This window comes from Vanellus vanellus (assembly GCF_965231255.1).
Source record: "Vanellus vanellus genome assembly, chromosome: 1".
NCBI lineage: Eukaryota > Metazoa > Chordata > Aves > Charadriiformes > Charadriidae > Vanellus > Vanellus vanellus.
The window spans coordinates 5,161,736-5,179,206 of NC_138905.1; the positions used below are offsets into that span (position 1 = coordinate 5,161,736).

The following is a 17,471-nucleotide window of genomic DNA, read 5'->3' on the forward strand; positions in this document are numbered from 1 at the left end:
CTGGGCCTGCGGAGGAGCCGCGGTCCCCCGCCGCAGAGGAAGCGCAGCCCACGGCTCTCCAGCGCTCCGAAAGCCCGCCTGGCACCAACTTTTCCTCACACCACTGTAGGAAACCCCAATTTCGGTTTTCTGGGGGATGGGGAACTCGAGCCCGTCTGCGCCGAGGCCCAGCGCGCCGCCACGACCCCTCCGTCTCCGCCCGCCCTGTCGACGGCCGAGCGCTCGATGAGCCGCGCCGCGCCCCGCTCCGGTCGATGCGCTCGGCGCTGGAACAGCGCTGCCTGGCGTTGGCGGCAGGGAGGCGCGGCGCCAAGATGGCGGCGGCGGCGGGCTGTGCGTGAGCCTCCCTCGGCCCTCCCGGCCCAGGGCGGGCGGCGGGCCCCGGGCGGCACCGCGGCGAGCCGAGCCGGCATGTGCGAGACCTACTCGCGGTGGCTGCTGCGGGTGTCGGTGGCGCAGATTTGCCAGGCGCTGGGTTGGGACTCGGTGCAGGTTTCGGCCTGCGACCTCCTCACCGACGTGCTGCAGCGGTACCTGCAGGGGCTGGGCCGGGGCTGCCACCGCTACTGCGAACTCTGTGAGTGCGGGCCGGGCCGGGGTCTGCAGGGCGGTGCTGGGGGCTGTGCCAGAGGACGTAGTCGTCTGGACACGGTCCTGGGAAGCCGGCTGTGGGTGGCCCTGCTTTAGCAGAGGTCTGGACCAAGCGACCTCTGTAAGTCGCTGCCAGCCTCGGCCGTTCTGCGAAGGGGGACTGGAGTGAAGTGCTATGGGCCGTGGGGAGGGGAGGCTGTGGGGTGGCACTCTGTGGAGTGGCACTGTGGAGGCCTGGTGAGGGCAGCTGTGGGGTGGGAGGCTTCAGGGCAGTGCTGAGGGGGTGTTTTGCAGGGAGAGAGTCATGGAGATGTGGGAGATGTGGCAGTAAAGCATAGGGAGGTGGGCTTTAGGCAGCACTGGGTTCTGTGGGGCGGCGGGTGCGAGGTGCATGTGTGGGGGAGACCAGACTGTGGGGCACTGTTGTGGCGGTATGGGGAGGTGGTCTGTGGGGCACTGTTGTGGCGGTATGGGGAGGTGGTCTGTGGGGCACTTGTGTAGCAAGAGAGCATGGGGAAGGGGTCTGTGGCAGGGAGGTGGAGGTATGGGGGAGATCAGGCCGCGGGGCAGTGGAGGGACCATGAGGGGAGATCAGGCTGCGGGGCAGTGGTGGGGACTACGAGGAGGTGGACTGTGGATATGCCAGCTGGGGGTAGATCAAGGGGAGCTGGGCTGTGGAGCAGTGTAGGGAGCTGAGAGGATGAACGGGGGAAGCAGTGGGGCAGTGCTGGTGCACAGGGTCCTACTGTGAGGGAAAGGTGCGCTGTGGGGCAGTGGGTCTGGGGTGTGGGCAGGGGTGAGGAGTTGGGGCTCTGGACTTGGGGGAAACAGAGCTCTGAGGCAGTGGGCCTGGAGTGTGGGGAGATGGGGCTGCCGCACCCCTTTCTGTAGCGTGCAGGGGACTATGGTATGTGTGTACAGGAAAGGGAGATGGGACTGTTGGCCCTGCTGCTGGGGTGGTAGTGCTCTGAATGTAGGAGGGGGTGTACTGAGAGGGGAGAAGGGCAGCCAGCCCCCTTGCTGGGTGGGGTGTATGCATGGAAGGATGTGTACTGCTGCTGTTGTTCTGGCTCACCTGTGGGTCAGGATCTGTGCCCTGGCGGGAATACTGAGGAGGCTGTGGGGGCCCACTGCAGGTGGAGATGTGTGTGTAGGGTCCAGGATGCGGACACGTGAGGAAGTGCTGAAGCTGTAGGGTACAAGGTTTGAGCTGGGTGTGTGAAGCAGGGAGGCAGGAGGTGTTAACCCCCTCCCCCCCCCCCGCAGGAGGTGTGTAAGGAGTGAAGAGATGGAGCTGCAGTGCACGGGGTCCGAGAGGTGTGCCGGGGCAGAGTGGAGTCATCTGCATGGGGAGGGAGATGTGGCTGGAAACGCTCTTGCTGGGGCTGGAGTGTTCTGGGTTGTGTATATATATGTGTAAGGGGGGGTTGTGGGGCTTGAGGTGCACGTGTGCAAGGGGAGGTGTGAGGCTTTAGTGCTGGCAAGGGATGCACATGTTCTATGTTGCGTGGGGTCAGGAATGTATGTGTATAGGGATGATGTGGGGCTGTGGTGCCTGGTGTCAGGGATGCACATGTATGGGAGTGGGTAGGGGGCTGGGTCAGGAATTGATGTGTACCAGGGCAGCATGTGGCCATATACGTGATGCTGGGGATGTGTGTGTACAGGGGGAAGTGATGGTACTGTGGGGCTGGGAAGGTGTGTATGGGGGATGTGGTGCTGCAGTGTATGAAGGCAGGGATGCAGTAGAGTGTTTTTTTGGGGGAGGTGGAACTGTAGTGCACAAGACGTGGGAAAGTGATGGGGCTGCATGTGGGAGGTGTGGAGTATGTGTATGGAGAACGGGAGGGATGGGGCTGGGGATAATTTTAGTGCACATGGCATGAGGTGTGAGTGTCTTCACGTGGATGTAGTGGAAGAGGTTTGGCTGGATGTGTGGGGGACAGGAGTTAGCCAATGCTGCCATTGAGGTGGCACGTGCAGAAGGAGCTGGGATTGATGGTGGGGGGAAGGATGCCCAGGGCCTCATTTGAGGTGAGACTGTGCTGAGGTGGGACTGTGGAAGGGGTGAGTTTACACCAAGTGGGAGAAGAGAAAGAAAAGAGGTCTGGGAGTCAGTGCGAGGACTGCTGGCTGGGTCACGCAGGAGTGTGGAGTATATGTGTGGATGGGGAAGGGGCGACAAGTATCACTGCTGGGTCTGGGAGTGCAACAGAGGATGAAGTGGTGTGTCCCTCGAGCTTGTCTGCATCCCTGCAGAGCCTGCAGTGGAGGTACTGAGCAGGGCAGATGACCTGCTGGTACCTGCAGAATATGGGGTGTGGGAGAACGGGATGGCCAGTTGCTTGCTGGGTCAGTTATGCTGACTTGGGGGATGAGAGGGTGGTAGGGGTCTGCTGGGTGTGGGGATGTCAAGAAGGGGATGCCAGTGTCCTGTTGGGTCAGGGAGGGTGTGGGGAGGTGATGGTACGTGGGGAGAGGGAGGCTGTCAGGGTCGCTGTGGGGTCTGAACACAGGGAGCATTGTGTGGGGGGGGGGGGGGTGGAGCAAGGCTCAGGCTTTTCGTGTGGTTGGAGGGTTTCGAGTCAGTGTGTGCAGAGCCCTTTGCTGCCCTGCATGTGGGGCAGGGAGGGTGTAATGTGGTGGGGAGGACACCAGTGATGTGTGTGCAGAGATGGGGCTGCCAGTGCTGCTGCTGGACCTGTAGGTACTAGGGGGGAGATGAAGGGGAGGTGCCCTGAAGGTGTGGGTGTAGGCTGTGTGTGCATGGAGAAATAGGGCTGCTTGTGCCTCCTGTGCTGAGAGGGTTGTTTCCCCTTCCTTCGGGGTGCCGGGGAGCTGTGGGCTGCCACCGCTGTGCGTGTCTGTCTGTAGGTCTGGAGGGAGAAGTCCTGGAGAGCCCCTGGGGCGGAGGTCAGAGCTGCTGCAGTTGGGTCTGGCAGCTGGGAAGGTATTTAGAGGAAATAGGGGTTGGAGCTGGGATGCATAATGAGATTGCTCGCCTGAAGTGCTGGGTAAGGAGAAGGTGACTCACTGGTGGTGGACTTGGGGCTACTGTAGCCACCACCAGTTCAGAGAATGTACTGGGGACTGCAGAAGGTTATGGCAGAGGTAACAGGGATGGCAGCCCTGAACTGCGTAAATGGAAAAGTTTGCCAGTGCTTTTGTCTGAGTTGTGGGAGCTGTGCTAATGAGGGTGTCACAACTGCGGATGAGAGCGAGTATCATAGAATCAATCATAGGATGGTTTAGGTTGGAAGGGACCTTAAAGATCATCTCGTTCCAACCCCCCTGCCAACTTGCTGAGGGTGCACTCGATTCCACTCTCCATGTTACCAACAAAGATGTTAAACAGCACCGGTCCCAGTACCGACCCCTGAGGAACGCCACTCGTCACTGGTTGCCACTTGGCATCAAGCTGTTGACAGAAACCCTTTGAGTGCAGCCTTCCAGCCAGTTCTTTATCTGCTGAGTGGTCCATCCATCAAATCCACGTCTCGCCAATTTATAGACCAGGATGTTGTGTGGGACAGTGTCAAATGCTTTGCACAAACCCAGGTAGATGACATCTGTTGCTCTTCCCTTATGCACCAACACTGTAATGTTAGTAATCATAGAAGGCCACCGAATTTGTCATGCATGGTTTGCCCTTAGTGAAGCCTTGTTGGCTGTCACCAGTCACCTCCTTATTTTCCATGTGCCTTAGCAGAGTTTCCAGGAGGATCTGCTCAGTGATCTTGCTGGGCACAGAGGTGAGACTGACTTGCCTGTGGTTCCCCAGGTCTTCCTTTTTCCCCTTTTTAAAAATGGGGGTTATGTTTCCCCTTTTCCAGTCAGTGGGAACTTCACGGAACTGCCACAACTTCTTAAATACGATGGATAGTGGCTTAGCAACTTCATCCACCAGTTCCCTCAGGACCTGTGGATGAATCTCATCAGGTCCCATGGACTTCTGCACCTTCAGATGATCTTGAACCTGGTCTTCTCCTACAGTGGGTGGTTCCTCATTCTCCTAGTCCCTGCCTTTGCCTTCTGTGACTTGGGTGGTGCGGCTAGAGCACTTGCTGGTGAAAACCAAGGCAAAAAAGTCATTGAGCGCCTCAGCCTTGTCCATGTCCCAGGTGACCAGCTCTTCCATTTCCTTCCTAAGTGGGCCCACATTTTCTTTAGTCTCCCTTTTATCACTGACATCCCTATAGAAGCTTTTCTTGTTGCCCTTAATGGCCCTGTATCAGAGGCATATTGCTGTCAGCTGGTGGTGGGTGCAGCCTCGAGCCTGCGAAGGCTGGCAATGTTGCCTTCAAGAGTGAATTTGCAGAGTGTGCGGAGCAAAGACCCGCGTGTCGGGAGCTACGGTGTGACTGGCTTGGTCGGGAGAGGAGCAGCAGCAGTGGCCTGAAGGTGCTGCTTCTTGTGCTCGTGTCTCTTTGCTGAAGCAGTTCTCACTGCTGCAGTGATCCCCGATAAAGCAAAGTGGTGATCTGAGCATACCCGGTCCTGCCTCTGCTTCGTGTTTTCAGGAATAATTGAGATGGAGTGTGGTGCTGCCAGTATGACGTGAGTTTAGGAGGGACTTGGTGATATTGCTGCAAGCTCTTTGAGTTCTTGAGAAGTTTCCTCATACAAGCTTTCAGCAAATTTGAGAGCTAGGTGGACGTGAAGCTGTGTATGGTTAGTCTGGAAATGGGACTGTGCAGCATTAAACCAGCAGCACCAGTGAAGTCTGTATCTCAATCTGAACAGAAATGATCTGTACGGAGATTAAAGGGGACAGCACTGAGAGTTTGGGAGAACCGAGTTATGGGGTGAATTTTGCGGAGATGCTTTTGTTACTGGATCGCTGCTTGTGCAAGAGATGAGTTTTTCAGCAGTGTTGTGCCCCAGGCTCAGCTGCGTGTGGCACAGGTACTGCAGTGTTTGTGAGACTGGGAGGAAAAGACACAGAGACGGTGAAAATACAGCTTTTTTTTTTTTCTTTTTGGTGCTTGAAGTATTGGAAGTGCGTAGAAATAAGGTCTCTCTCTTGCTTTGAGTGTGCTCATTGAAAGTGGGGAAAAGAATCCCCCCCCCCAAATGGAGAAGTATCACAGTCTTTTTTTTCTTTTTTTCTTCTTTTTTTTTTTGTGGAGGAGAAGGGGCATATGCTGTTTTCATGGCAGTGATACGGTATTTCTTGTATTACCTCTCTTAAAATGATTCCTGTATTTATTTCTTTAAAAGGTTTGTGAAAAGACATCTTAACGCTCAGCTGATGTCTCCCTGCTTTTTCAGAGTTGTTTCCTTTTGCTCCTAAAATAAGTTACTGTACAAGCCCAGCTCTGGATGAATGAGCTGAATTTTGCCATGGTTTTGCATAAGTAGAATTAATTAAATTCCAATTGTCGCATCTTTATTGTCAGTGTGTTATCTCAGAGTCAGACCAGTGGGGTTTGAGTTAGCAGGGTTGTCAGCTGGAGGGACATAATCTTTGTATTCGAAACTGAATGGATTTACTCTGACGTAACTGAGACAGTGTGGTATCGCTCTGAAAAGCATGTCATTGCCGTTCACATATTTTCTCAGTTGCAAAAGAAAATGATGGCTTTCCCAGCTGTGTTAGATCTTTGTTCCAGCTGTTACATCCCATTAGGAGAGCTACATTCAAGATTTTCATTACTTTTCTGCTGTTGTTTCTTTGCATTTGCAGTAGCTGTAGTTGATGGGAGCTTCTGTGGCTGCAAAGAGAAGGCAAAAGGATTTGCAGAGCGGGCTTGAAATGTGTTAGGTGCCGTGAAATGCTTCTGAATAGTGTGTTGGGGTGGAGGAGCAAGTGAACTTACAGGGGAGAAAATAAAGGTTTTCCTCTTAAAGTAAACCACATTATGCTGTTCAAATTTGTGGAAAGCTTGTAAGAGGAAGCCTATTCAGTATGCTGTACACTTCACACATGTTTTTATCCTAAAATTTAAATAAAACATTTGAAAAACAGTGTTGGAGTATGTAATTAAGGTGTTGAACTACAAAACACACTGACATTGTGTGGTTTCTGAGAGCAGAGTTCTGCATTTTTGTTGTTGTTTGTTTTAAGCAGAGGTGAAAAGGGAAAAGTTCTGTTATGTGCCGCTTCGTTTTGCACTCACAGTTCATGTGGTTTGATAGAGCATAGCTGGTGCTTTGGGTTAACTGCTGCGGTTTTTCTAGTATATGTTGGTTATTTTATATGGGGGAACTGTCCAGTGAAGACAGACGGTATCTGCTTCATTTGCTATGAATTTAGCTAATGCAGCTTGGCAGTGGGATGGTTGGTTATAGACATGCAGAATACTTTGCGGCTTACCTCTTAATTTAGCACATTTCCAGTAAGAGAGTTCAATTTCCAGTATATTTAAGTGGTGCAATTCATGAGAGGGATGAGGCTCATGAGAGTCATGGCTTATGCCCCCAAAAGCCTGATTTTTCTACTACGTTGCTTTTAAAAACAACCAGGTAGAAGCTACTTAACTTTAATCACTGAGGGCACCTGGGCATGTTTCAGCAGGAGAAATTTAGATTTTCTGCTGCTAAAAGTAGAAGAGTAATAAACTCAGTAATTTATTTTGAGTTGTGTTGGATCTAGGGGGGTTTGGTACTCTTTCCTTAAATTTTCACTGTTGAGCGTATGCTTGGATATGCTATGATTTTTTTTTTTATTTATTTTCTTCTGCAGGAATTTGCTTATAGTGAGGAAGTAAAGTTTAAAAGTTGCTCTTTAGTTTCATTGGGTGTGACTACTTTTTTGAAGATCATTTTTATGTAGACGTAGAATCACAGAATATCTCAAGTTGGAAAGGACCCATAAGGATCATCAAGTCCAACTCCCTGCTAAGGACTACCTAAAACTACCTAAAACTAATTCTCTCTCTGTATAAATAAAATTAATATTAAATATAAATGATATAAAATACATTAATATTGATATTAATAATGCAACTGCATTTATATGGATAAGGCAGGCTCTGATCTGTTGAGCACAACACTGTAACTGGAAGGAAAAATGGCAGATCTTGCAAAATGTTCTACCAAGGCAGAGCTGGCTCAAAACCTGTTCCAATGTCACTGCACCATCTCCTGTAAAGGAAAACTTAACTGCGTTATAGCAAATCTCTGCTTTGGGAACTGCACACAGCAGATCAATATTTTCATTGGGAATTACTACAATGGAGAGAACAGACCTGGCATTAACCAAATTTTTATTTCTTTCTAACTAAATGTCAAATTTACCTCACTTTTTTTTCATTTTTGATTTTTTTGTTTGTTTTTTTCCAGTTACGTCACTCTTATCAGTATATAATGATAATCTCTATCAAAGTATTAGATTTTGATGATCAGTTTAAATGAGCTGATCCCTTGATGCTGAATGACTGTGGTAACAAGTATCTATCCAGGGCCCATAACATTTATTATAAGCAGTGTACCTCTTTATGTCCTGATAACTTTAAATGTTGATGTTTTTAAGCTAATTAACTTCTTACTGGCAACCAATAAAGAAGGTCAACTTTTTTTTTTTTTTTTCTTTTTGTTTGTCATTTATGAGTTTACCAGGAAAAGGAGCAGACTCTGAGCAGCAATAGCAAAAAGATGCTTTTGCCTGCCTGGTAACTCCATTAATAGTATCCTTTTTCCCCACTTAAGTGCACTCAAGTAAGGCATATGTACTTATTAAATAATCTACTGTGTATGCTTCTGACTGTTCCTGTGGATGCTGGATGGAAGGGATGTGTTGTGTGTTTGAAAGAGTTATCCTGCAGTAACTACTCAGTGTAGATACACGGGTATTTAATGCGTGGCAGGGTTGGGTCATGTGCTGGAGCACAAGGAATCTGTGGCAGAGCCTGTAATAAAAATACCGAGGAGCTAAATTTGCTGGTTAAAAGAAAACTTTTTGAAAAATCTCTTTTATAGCAGACAAGAGGGTGAATGCTGAGCTGTTTGTAATAGACTGTACATGTTGCATGGGTGGTGACTCATTAATTTTTCTCAGTATATTTGTTACAAAGCTGTAGTTGCTCCCTTTGAAAAACCCGGCATGAAACTAAAAGCTCTTCTGTTCTGTACGCTTGTTAAATTTTCACTGATTCATATGAACTTTGGGCCAGGAAGGAGGAGGTGATGGGGGTGAGTTTGACAAAAGTAAATCAGCTATTTCTGAGACTTTAAGAATTTGAGAATTTAGGGAAAGTAAGATAGTTTTTCCCTAACACCCCCTCCCAGTTTCTTTGGGTGACATGAGCATTGCTCAGCTTGTTTGCTGGAGGGCTGGGGGAATTCTTGTGACTTTTGCAAAAGTAACTAGGCTTTAGCACCTTCTAAAAATGCCTTTTCTCCACAAACCGAAAGCGAGCTTTTATTGCTTGCAGGGGAGTTAGTGCTGTTTGGTTTGGTTTTCCTTGTGGACTGCCAGGTTTATCTGCAGGTGACGCTGAGCAGCAGGGCTGAGGGCTGGATAATTTTCCATCCCCAGTGTTCAGCTCTGCGTGGATTCTGTTTGCCCATAGTTTCAGTGATGTACTTTCTGGGGGATCCATTTCTGTGTTCAGATTCCTCCTCACCCCATGTTTGTTCTCATTGGTAGGGAAGCTGAGAGTACCGTAAATGCACAGCCATTCCTACAGGCTTCTGGTGAGCTGTTTTGAGGCCAAACAGTCTTAATTTGGCTCTGCTCTTTGCAGCTATATCAGTTTCAGAGCACAGTTCCTATTCAGGGATATAGTACAGCTTAAAAGCTCATGAGAAAGATATTTTCTTAGTTCACTGTTTGCAGGGTAAGGAGGAGAGTTGTAATTTGCGGGATGGACTGTTCCCACCTCCTTCCGTCTCTTCCCAGTCCTGGACAACAGATATTATTTGAGGCACTGTGGTATAGGGAACAGCAAGAGGCTGGATAAAAGCTCCAAAGCTGTTTGCGATCTGGCACTGACTTGCTGTGTGACACTGGATTAATTATTTCACTAGGAGGCTTCAGCATCTGAATTTTTAAACTGAGGATAGCACAAATATCTGAAGAATATTGAGCCAAGTTCAGTGTGCACAAATTAAACTATTTTTTGGCATCGTTTACATGCAGAAAAGAGCCTAAGACTAAATGAAAGACCACGAGAGAGTGTGTTACATATTTGTCAGCATTCCCTTTCATGTGTCTGGCTTCAGCTATTTTAGTGAATTTTTATTAAACCTGAGAGAGGAGAGGAATGCTAAACTGTTCAAATGTGAGTATAAAGGCACAAGCCTTTATTTGATGAATCACCTGAAATTACATTTAATGCATTTTTGTGCTGTGTGTATTTCCAATTGATAAGTGTTTTGATTTAAATACAGATATGAATACAGACCTGAAACTTGTTTTTGTACACTTTTACCACTGAGGACATGCTTTCTTAAAAAGAAGAGGTGAACTGAGCTGTCCTTTTGTCCCTGTGACAGTTGCAGGTTTAAAATTTTGTTTAGCTTTTAATCAGTCTTACAACTTGGCATTGTCTCTTTGGAGGCAAATGTCAAAGATTTGGAAAATCGAATCTTCTTCAGGTTTTTTGGTCGCCTTTTGAACCTGCTTTCTAACACATATAATTGTTTTTTTATATGGTTGCTTAAATTCCATGCTTCCGTTACCCTTCGTTGCTTCTCTGCCACATGTTCTTAATAAGCAATTGTAGGAAGAAGTCCTTTTTAGCATTTATCACTTGCCAATCACGTCGGTACACTATTTTGGAGGTTAAAAAAATCATGTGCAGATCTAGGAAAAGATCTTTTCCTATTGCAGTGGTGAACTGGACTAAACTGTCACCCCGAGTAGATGACGGTGCTGGTGTCAAGAGGCGCACGCTGAGCAAGGTGCTCAAACATCTCCATGGAAGGCCCTGTAACAGGGTGGGTGGTGTGGTGCACCTTGCAGTCCTGTGCCCCAGGTTGTCCAGCTGGAGAACCTATTGCAGCATTTTCCCTGCCTGTGCACTTGGTTTAGACAAACCAAGGGAAACTGGACACAAGTGCCGTGTGTGTCCGTGCTAGTCGGTCCGCTTCCCACGTCTAGGCAATGCCCACCCGAGAATGAGTGCCATGAGGCTCACCATGAATTCCTCCATCCTGCAAACAGCACAGCCAGTGATTTCAGCAGTGTCCAGGTGTTACGGTTTGAGAAACCCATAACAATTTATTGTCATTTAGACAATTATTCTATTATCCGATGACCTCTCCCCACCCGGGAAGGGGAATCGGGGAAAAAACAAGGAAACCCGGGGGTTGAAATATAAACAGATTTTATAGAATAAGACTAGATAATTAACATCAGTAGCACTAAAGAACTAGTATTGAGCCCCAAACCAATATAAAATATACAAGGATTATACACCCGGGGGGAACAGTAAATGTCAGATACTGTGAGTGCTACAGCTTCGGGAGGAATGGCTTAGGGGTCCGGCACCGGGCCAAGAAGTTCTCAGGATGGCAGCCATCAAGGCAGAGGGAGCACTTTGCAGCAAGCTTTCTAATTTATATTGAATGTGATGTTAATGGTATGAAATAACCCTGTTAGCGAGCTTGGGTCAAGTGCCCGGGTCTCGCTCCTCCTCATCCCTGTACCTGGTGAGCTCAAAAACACTGAGACCTTGACACCCACACACCATAGCTGGCTATAAAGTAAATATTTTCATGAATTCAGACACTAGAGTCTTCTAAAAGTGCAGTTTCCCAAGTATTAGAAGAGAAATTAGTCCTCTGTTGCTCAAACCAGGACACCGGGGAATATGTATTCTCTGCCTCTGGGCTTGCTGAAGTTTTCCCCAAGCTTTTCTTGACCGGCTGTCCAACTTGTACCTGTTAAGACTTGACACTGTAGAAAATGGTACAGTAAGTTCAAAGGTACCTTCGTAGACTGAAGAGCAACTAAAAGTGACAACACAGAATTTCTTAGTTGTGTCAATTATCTAAATTTAATTTTTTAAGGATAAAACACTCTTCTGTCTGCCCGATAACTATAGGGATCTCTTAACTACTCCAGAGCGGTGATATCCTCCTTTAATTATGTTTATGTAAGCCTTCACACTTCTCTGTTCCTAGAGTCTGCAGGGGAAACGAGTATTGCACTTGTACTAGATGTTATGCAAACACAAAATCCAAGATGGTTCTTGTCGTATGGAGTTCCTGTTCTAAATACAGATGGACAAAAGAGGCAATAACTTGGCCTGATCTCCCTTTTAGCTGTGGAGAGAATTAAAACACAAGCGACTTGCCCAGAGTCACACAAGAGGCCAGTGTTACGGAGCTGAGAATCAAAACCATAATCTGAGCATTACCCTTATCTCCACTGCGAGACTAAGAAGAGAAATTCGAGAACAAAATTCTTATTTTCTAAATGTACCTGCAGGCGTAAGTTGGCCGGGGGTTTGAATTCATCCAGTGATGTGAGAACCAGCCTGCTCGACTGCTTCGGCTTCAAGATAAACCAAGAAGAGATTAGGTTAAAGGACAAACAAAAGAGCATCCCCCCCGTTCTCTGAAGCTGGGGCTTCACAATAGCGATTGTGTTCCTTCACTAGGCACGGGCTGGTTTTCCATAATTACTTTTTAAAGTAAATCATAGCTTATCATCATGTAGGGATGTAATATCTTAATAAGCCAACTATACAGATTTTTAATAATTCAGTATAGTTTTATTGAATTTAAAACAATCACTTTTAGGGTTTAAGGCGTCTTTTGTTATTGTTATTCTGAAAAGTTAGGATGAGACTCAAAGTGGTGCTGTGGTGCCCAGTTCTCCCTCCAGAGGCCTTCAGGGGGATTTCCTTCTGTCGGCTCAGGGAAACTGAGGCACTTGGAGGACTTCTGCGCTGTACAGTTCAGATCTTTGAGCCAAATTACATGAGTAGAACAATGTGTGTCTTTTATTGGACTGTTTTCTTGTAGCTTGTATTAAATAAAGATCCTGACTGCTCAGCCAGTAAGGTTTCAATATGCTTTTCGTAAAGAGAAGAAGATCTTTGCTGTAGAGTCAAACTTAAACTGCACCCAAGGAAGTCAGCCCCTGAAGTTTAGTATAAAATATTCTCTCCTCATCAGACCACTACTTAATATTCCTGTGTTTCATCCGGGAGGTATATCTAACCGGTAGGTAAAGTGACTCATAGTTTATGAAGCCAGTAGATTTCATCTGGTGGAGAGATACTATGTGAAGTATTTTTGTTATCAAGAGATGCACGAGATACCTTCTTTCTTTTTTTTTTTTTTTTTTTTTTTTTGCTACCCATAAACTACAATTGGTTCAATAAAATGAAATTGTTCATTTTCTAAATTGAAAAATAACGTGTAGTCTGTTACATACTGGGGAAGGGGCACTATCTGCATATTGAGGGCTTGTTTCATTCGTTTGAATGTACACTATGAAATTGAAAAGTATTTTAAGCGGTGTTGCACGGTGTTAACTGCCTGTTGGCAGGTAAAGCTGCCTGCTGCTGCTCCCTCAGTTTTACTCGATTTGCTCTTGAGGTGCTGTTTAACGGTACGAACTGAAACAAGGTGATATGGATCAAAACAAAACACTTTTGACTGAGAGGGTGTTCTTAGCCTGAAACGTCGTATAGCCGGACGAACAGTACATCTGGCAGAACCGTGGGGCAGTAATCTCTGGTACTGGTGGTGACCGCAGCGGGTTGTAATCTCTAAGCGTAGATCTGCAGGTCAATTTTTTTTTTAAACTGGCGTTTTGTAAAAAAGTTGTTCTTTTGTTGTTGTTTTTTTGTTACAGATGGCCGCACAGATCCAATTTTGGATGATGTAGGTGATGCCTTCAAGCTTATGGGGGTTAACCTGCATGAGCTAGAAGATTATATACACAATATCGAACCTGTCACTTTCGCACATCAAATCCCTTCGTTTCCCGTCAGCAAGAACAATGTCCTGCAGTTTCCCCAGCCGGGAAGTAAAGATGCGGAAGAAAGGAAGGAGTACATCCCTGATTATATGCCACCTATTGTCTCCTCTCAAGAAGGTGCGAAATTAATCCTTTGCTTTGAGTTTTGGTCCCTGTGTGTTTGCATATTTGTTTGCATCCTGGAGTGGTTTGAGTTGCGTTGCCCATAGCAGTCGCTCAGAAAGGACCCACTGGGTGTTGCACAAGTATGGTTTCAAAACAGGTACCAGTGCTGTGGCAAGCTTATTTCCCACTCCCTCGCTTTCCTCCAAGATTAACTGGTGTCAAAATACACTGGTGTTAATACACTTTTTTTCTATAATGCATTTAAATTTTAAGTTTTCGGGTGACAGTAGAAATGAACGCTTTACATTACCTTTTACGTGTTAGCCTCTCTCTTAAATATACTGCGAGAGCTTGCATAATTTGGTGAAGGTAAAAGAAGGAAAGCTGCCGAGACTGGCACAGAATTCCCATCTCCTGACAGCGGTTTCTTCTTCCTTTGAACAAATTTAACAAGAATAAAAACCAAAACCCCAAACCCTCTTCCAATTAAAATGAAGTTAGATTTAAAATAGGGAAGTAAGGGTCGTTTAGAGGCAGAGTGCTTGCTTTTTAATTCTCTTTGCTAATGTTGATTAGGGTTTCATCATCACTGTTCCAACTGTTCTCCTTCCCGTTCTCGTGTAAAAGTCCCACGGAGGCAGGGGTTGAGGAGCCCTGTAACAGTGAAACCAACTGTACAAATGCTATGAGCTACAGTCAGCCGGAGAATTTTAACACTGGCAGTGGAAAAAGCAAAATAGTTTTTTCTGGTTTTCAGCTACATGAGACCTGATTGTTAATAAGATAAACCGTTAAGAAACACGACCTAGTCTAACTTTGCTTTTGAATAGTGACCATCACACAACTATATTTTGTGGGGGAAGAAAAGTAAGCAAGCTTGTGGACCGGGTACAAAAATCCCAGACGGAATTTGATTTTCCAAAAGAGTGTATCTCACAAGATACTTACTTAATTTATAATTTCCTTGGGGACAGAAAGGATGTGATGCTTCATTATGCATACTGTTCTTTTTTGAGACCTTAGTTCTTAAAAGTCTGAATATTGAAATATGTGTAAAAATTCTGCCTGACGTAAAGATGAACATAAACGACCTCACCTTTTTGGGTGAACGAAATCCATTGCTGTGCTGCTACAAGTGTTGCATGAGGCAGTTTTTCAATGATTTGGTAAGCTGCAGTCAGCCTATGTTCAGTCTCTCATACGTTGTGTTCAGCGGTGCAGTTACTATGTGCTCCAGTGAGGCTGAGTGAAATTAGAGTCAGGAACAGGTATCTGAAGTGTAAAGGACTGTCAGATGCAATGGTTTTAGTGTGTGCAGTAGAAAAAAATAACGCTATTTCCAGTCACGGTGTGAGGACTTACTCATGTTGATGAGCATTTCTGAAGATCTGTAGACTTGTCTGTTTTCTTTGATTGCATAAAATTTTTTTGTAGATCTATAGCATTTTAATGTCTCTTGCCTTAATATAACCCAGGAAGTGAAACTGCAGAAATATTTTTCTTGGATTGATAAGAAGGTACTAAAATCTTTCCCTTCTAAAGTTTAAAAGGGTTGGTTTTAAAAATCTAACAATGAACTCTCTTAAACCAGGAAGAGACGAACAGAATGCAAATATATATGTAGACAACATTAAAAAGAGAAAAGTATAGCAGAAGAAGACATTGAGAAGTGAACAGGGATTTTAGCTGTTCTGGTTATTTTCTTGAAATACTTTAGCCTGATTTTTCAGGAGGTAAACAAACACCATTCTGTCAGAGAAATCCAGCATCTTTGAAGTGTAACAAGTTACCCGGCAGTTTTGCATTTGGGGTTTTTTGTTTGTTTTGTTTTGTTTTTTTGACTTGGAAAATCATACTTTAGAAATATGCAAGAAAGATCAAATCCAACGAGGGGCAAAATGTCTGTAGATGAATATCTGAACATGGGTAGTGAGAGATGAGAGTATTACAGACTCAGTCTGGCGGTACCTGACATAGAAAGAGAGGCTAAAAATTGAAATGGGGACAGTTGTGTGCTTTTTTTGTATGTAACTTTTTATACTCTTTCTCTTGCAAGTTAGATCCAGGAGTTAGATTTTAGCAGTCCTTATAAATAATGTATGAATCCTTTTAACACCTGAAGCAAGAAGGTATTATTTCCAAAGTTGGATGAGAACCAGGAAAACTTCTAATGCCTAAGGCTAGTGTATCAGAGGACCTATAGCCACAACTTCAAAAAATGAATACAATTTTTTTTTGGTGGAAATTTAAAGCAAGCGTTAAATACAACTGCTGGGTGCAGGTTTATAATATTTGATTTAAAGTGCTTTTAGTTGGGGACTTTTTACTTTTGAATTAAGTGTTTTCTGAAAATGCTATTTGTAATTTTGTGCCCTGTGGTTTGTTTTTTTGTTTTTTTTTTGAAGGGGTGAGGTAAATCAAGAAACTCTGTTCTGTATGTTTTGATGTATTTTACTCCAAGTAAAATTTGGAAGAAAACCTTTTACTTTTGCAGATTAAATGAGTGCGTGGTAAAAATACTGAAGAATTGCAGAAGCTATTTATATAATAATATAAATAATAAATAATAATAATATATTATAATAATATAATAATATATAATAATTTGCAGATCTTTATAGAGTAGAAAAAAACATGCTGCTGCTAAAATTGTGGGCTCATAACATTTGAGTTGCTTTGAGTAGGCAATAAAGATAATTAGTATTGAAGGACGGCTTCATGCACATTAGGATGTATAATGTTTATCTTTCACTTAAAGGAACTGTCAGGAATAGTCGTTATGTCCCATTTCATACTGAAGCCTAGAGCTCAGCTCATGTTATGGATATTTATTTACTGATATCATTCAGAAATCACTGGTGCTGATATATTTTAGCAATAACGTAGGTGTAAGGGTATGAGCAGATCGAGGTTTATTGGGAGAGGTAATATCTTTTAATTTTATCACTTGATCTAATTAGATGTATTATCTCTGGTGACAAAATGACTTCATAGCTAATTTTAGCTAGGTGATTTAGTAAGAAAAAGCTTTTTTTTTTTTTAATTGTCAATTTTAAAAACCAAAAGAGTGTTCAGTATGCACCATGACCAGTAGGTGTTGCTAACCTCCTTCTAAAACGTCCTCTCGTTCTGCATGTGTAAATAACTTCTTATTTCCACTTACTCTAGAACTGGTGGTGTTGTGTTCAGAGTGTACAATCTACCCAGCAGCTTGTGCGATCTCTTAGTTATCACTGCCAAAGACTCGATAAGAGCAAAAAGTCCTGTCCAGCCTGAGAGGAGCCCTCTCCTTCATACGTACTCCAGAGTAAGAAATGCTGAAACAGCTCTCTGAAAGATTGCTGAAGCTGTGGGGGAAAGGGAGGAAGGCAAATAGGTTTTTCAAGATCTGTAATTTGTGTCGGTTGGAAGCTCAGTTCAGTGATACAAGTTTTGTTCCAAGAAAGCAGAAAATGTTTTCTTCCGTTAAATACAGAGTGCCTCATTTCAGTAACATGCGCTAACCAAATGCTTGCACTGCGAAGGATCTGCATATATAATTATATAATTTATAAAACAATCTGACTCAGTATTGCCATGGCAAATGTTGGGTTTTCAGCAGTATTTTTACAAAGGACACTGAAGGGATAATTTTATGCCAATGTATCATGATGTTCGCTGTCTGCCTATTTTTAATTAGTCTCCTTTTTGTTTTTTGAGTTATTTTAGCGCTGTTGTCACTAAAATGTCATGGTAAACTTGTAAGACAGATTAAAAAAGGAGAAAAAAATAAATTAGTTGCAAAACATGATGGTCATGCTTTATTTCTTATGCTTTAATGTAAAAGAACATACATTTTGCAATAATACATCAGCTTCATAGAATTTGTTGATTGCAATTGAAGCAAAACCATACT

General features: G+C 44.7%; 1 protein-coding gene across 1 annotated transcript in view; it reads left to right on the forward strand.

Moving 5' to 3' along the window:
- Nucleotides 1-321: 321 nt before the first annotated feature.
- TAF3 (TATA-box binding protein associated factor 3) overlaps nucleotides 322-17,471 on the forward strand; it is a 124,350-nt gene continuing 107,200 nt past the window's right edge. Inside the window, exons 1-2 of the mRNA XM_082485635.1 lie at nucleotides 322-577; nucleotides 13,346-13,588. Of these exons, the coding sequence (XP_082341761.1) occupies nucleotides 412-577; nucleotides 13,346-13,588 (409 nt within the window). The 5' untranslated portion in view covers nucleotides 322-411. The remainder of the gene's footprint in view (nucleotides 578-13,345; nucleotides 13,589-17,471) is intronic.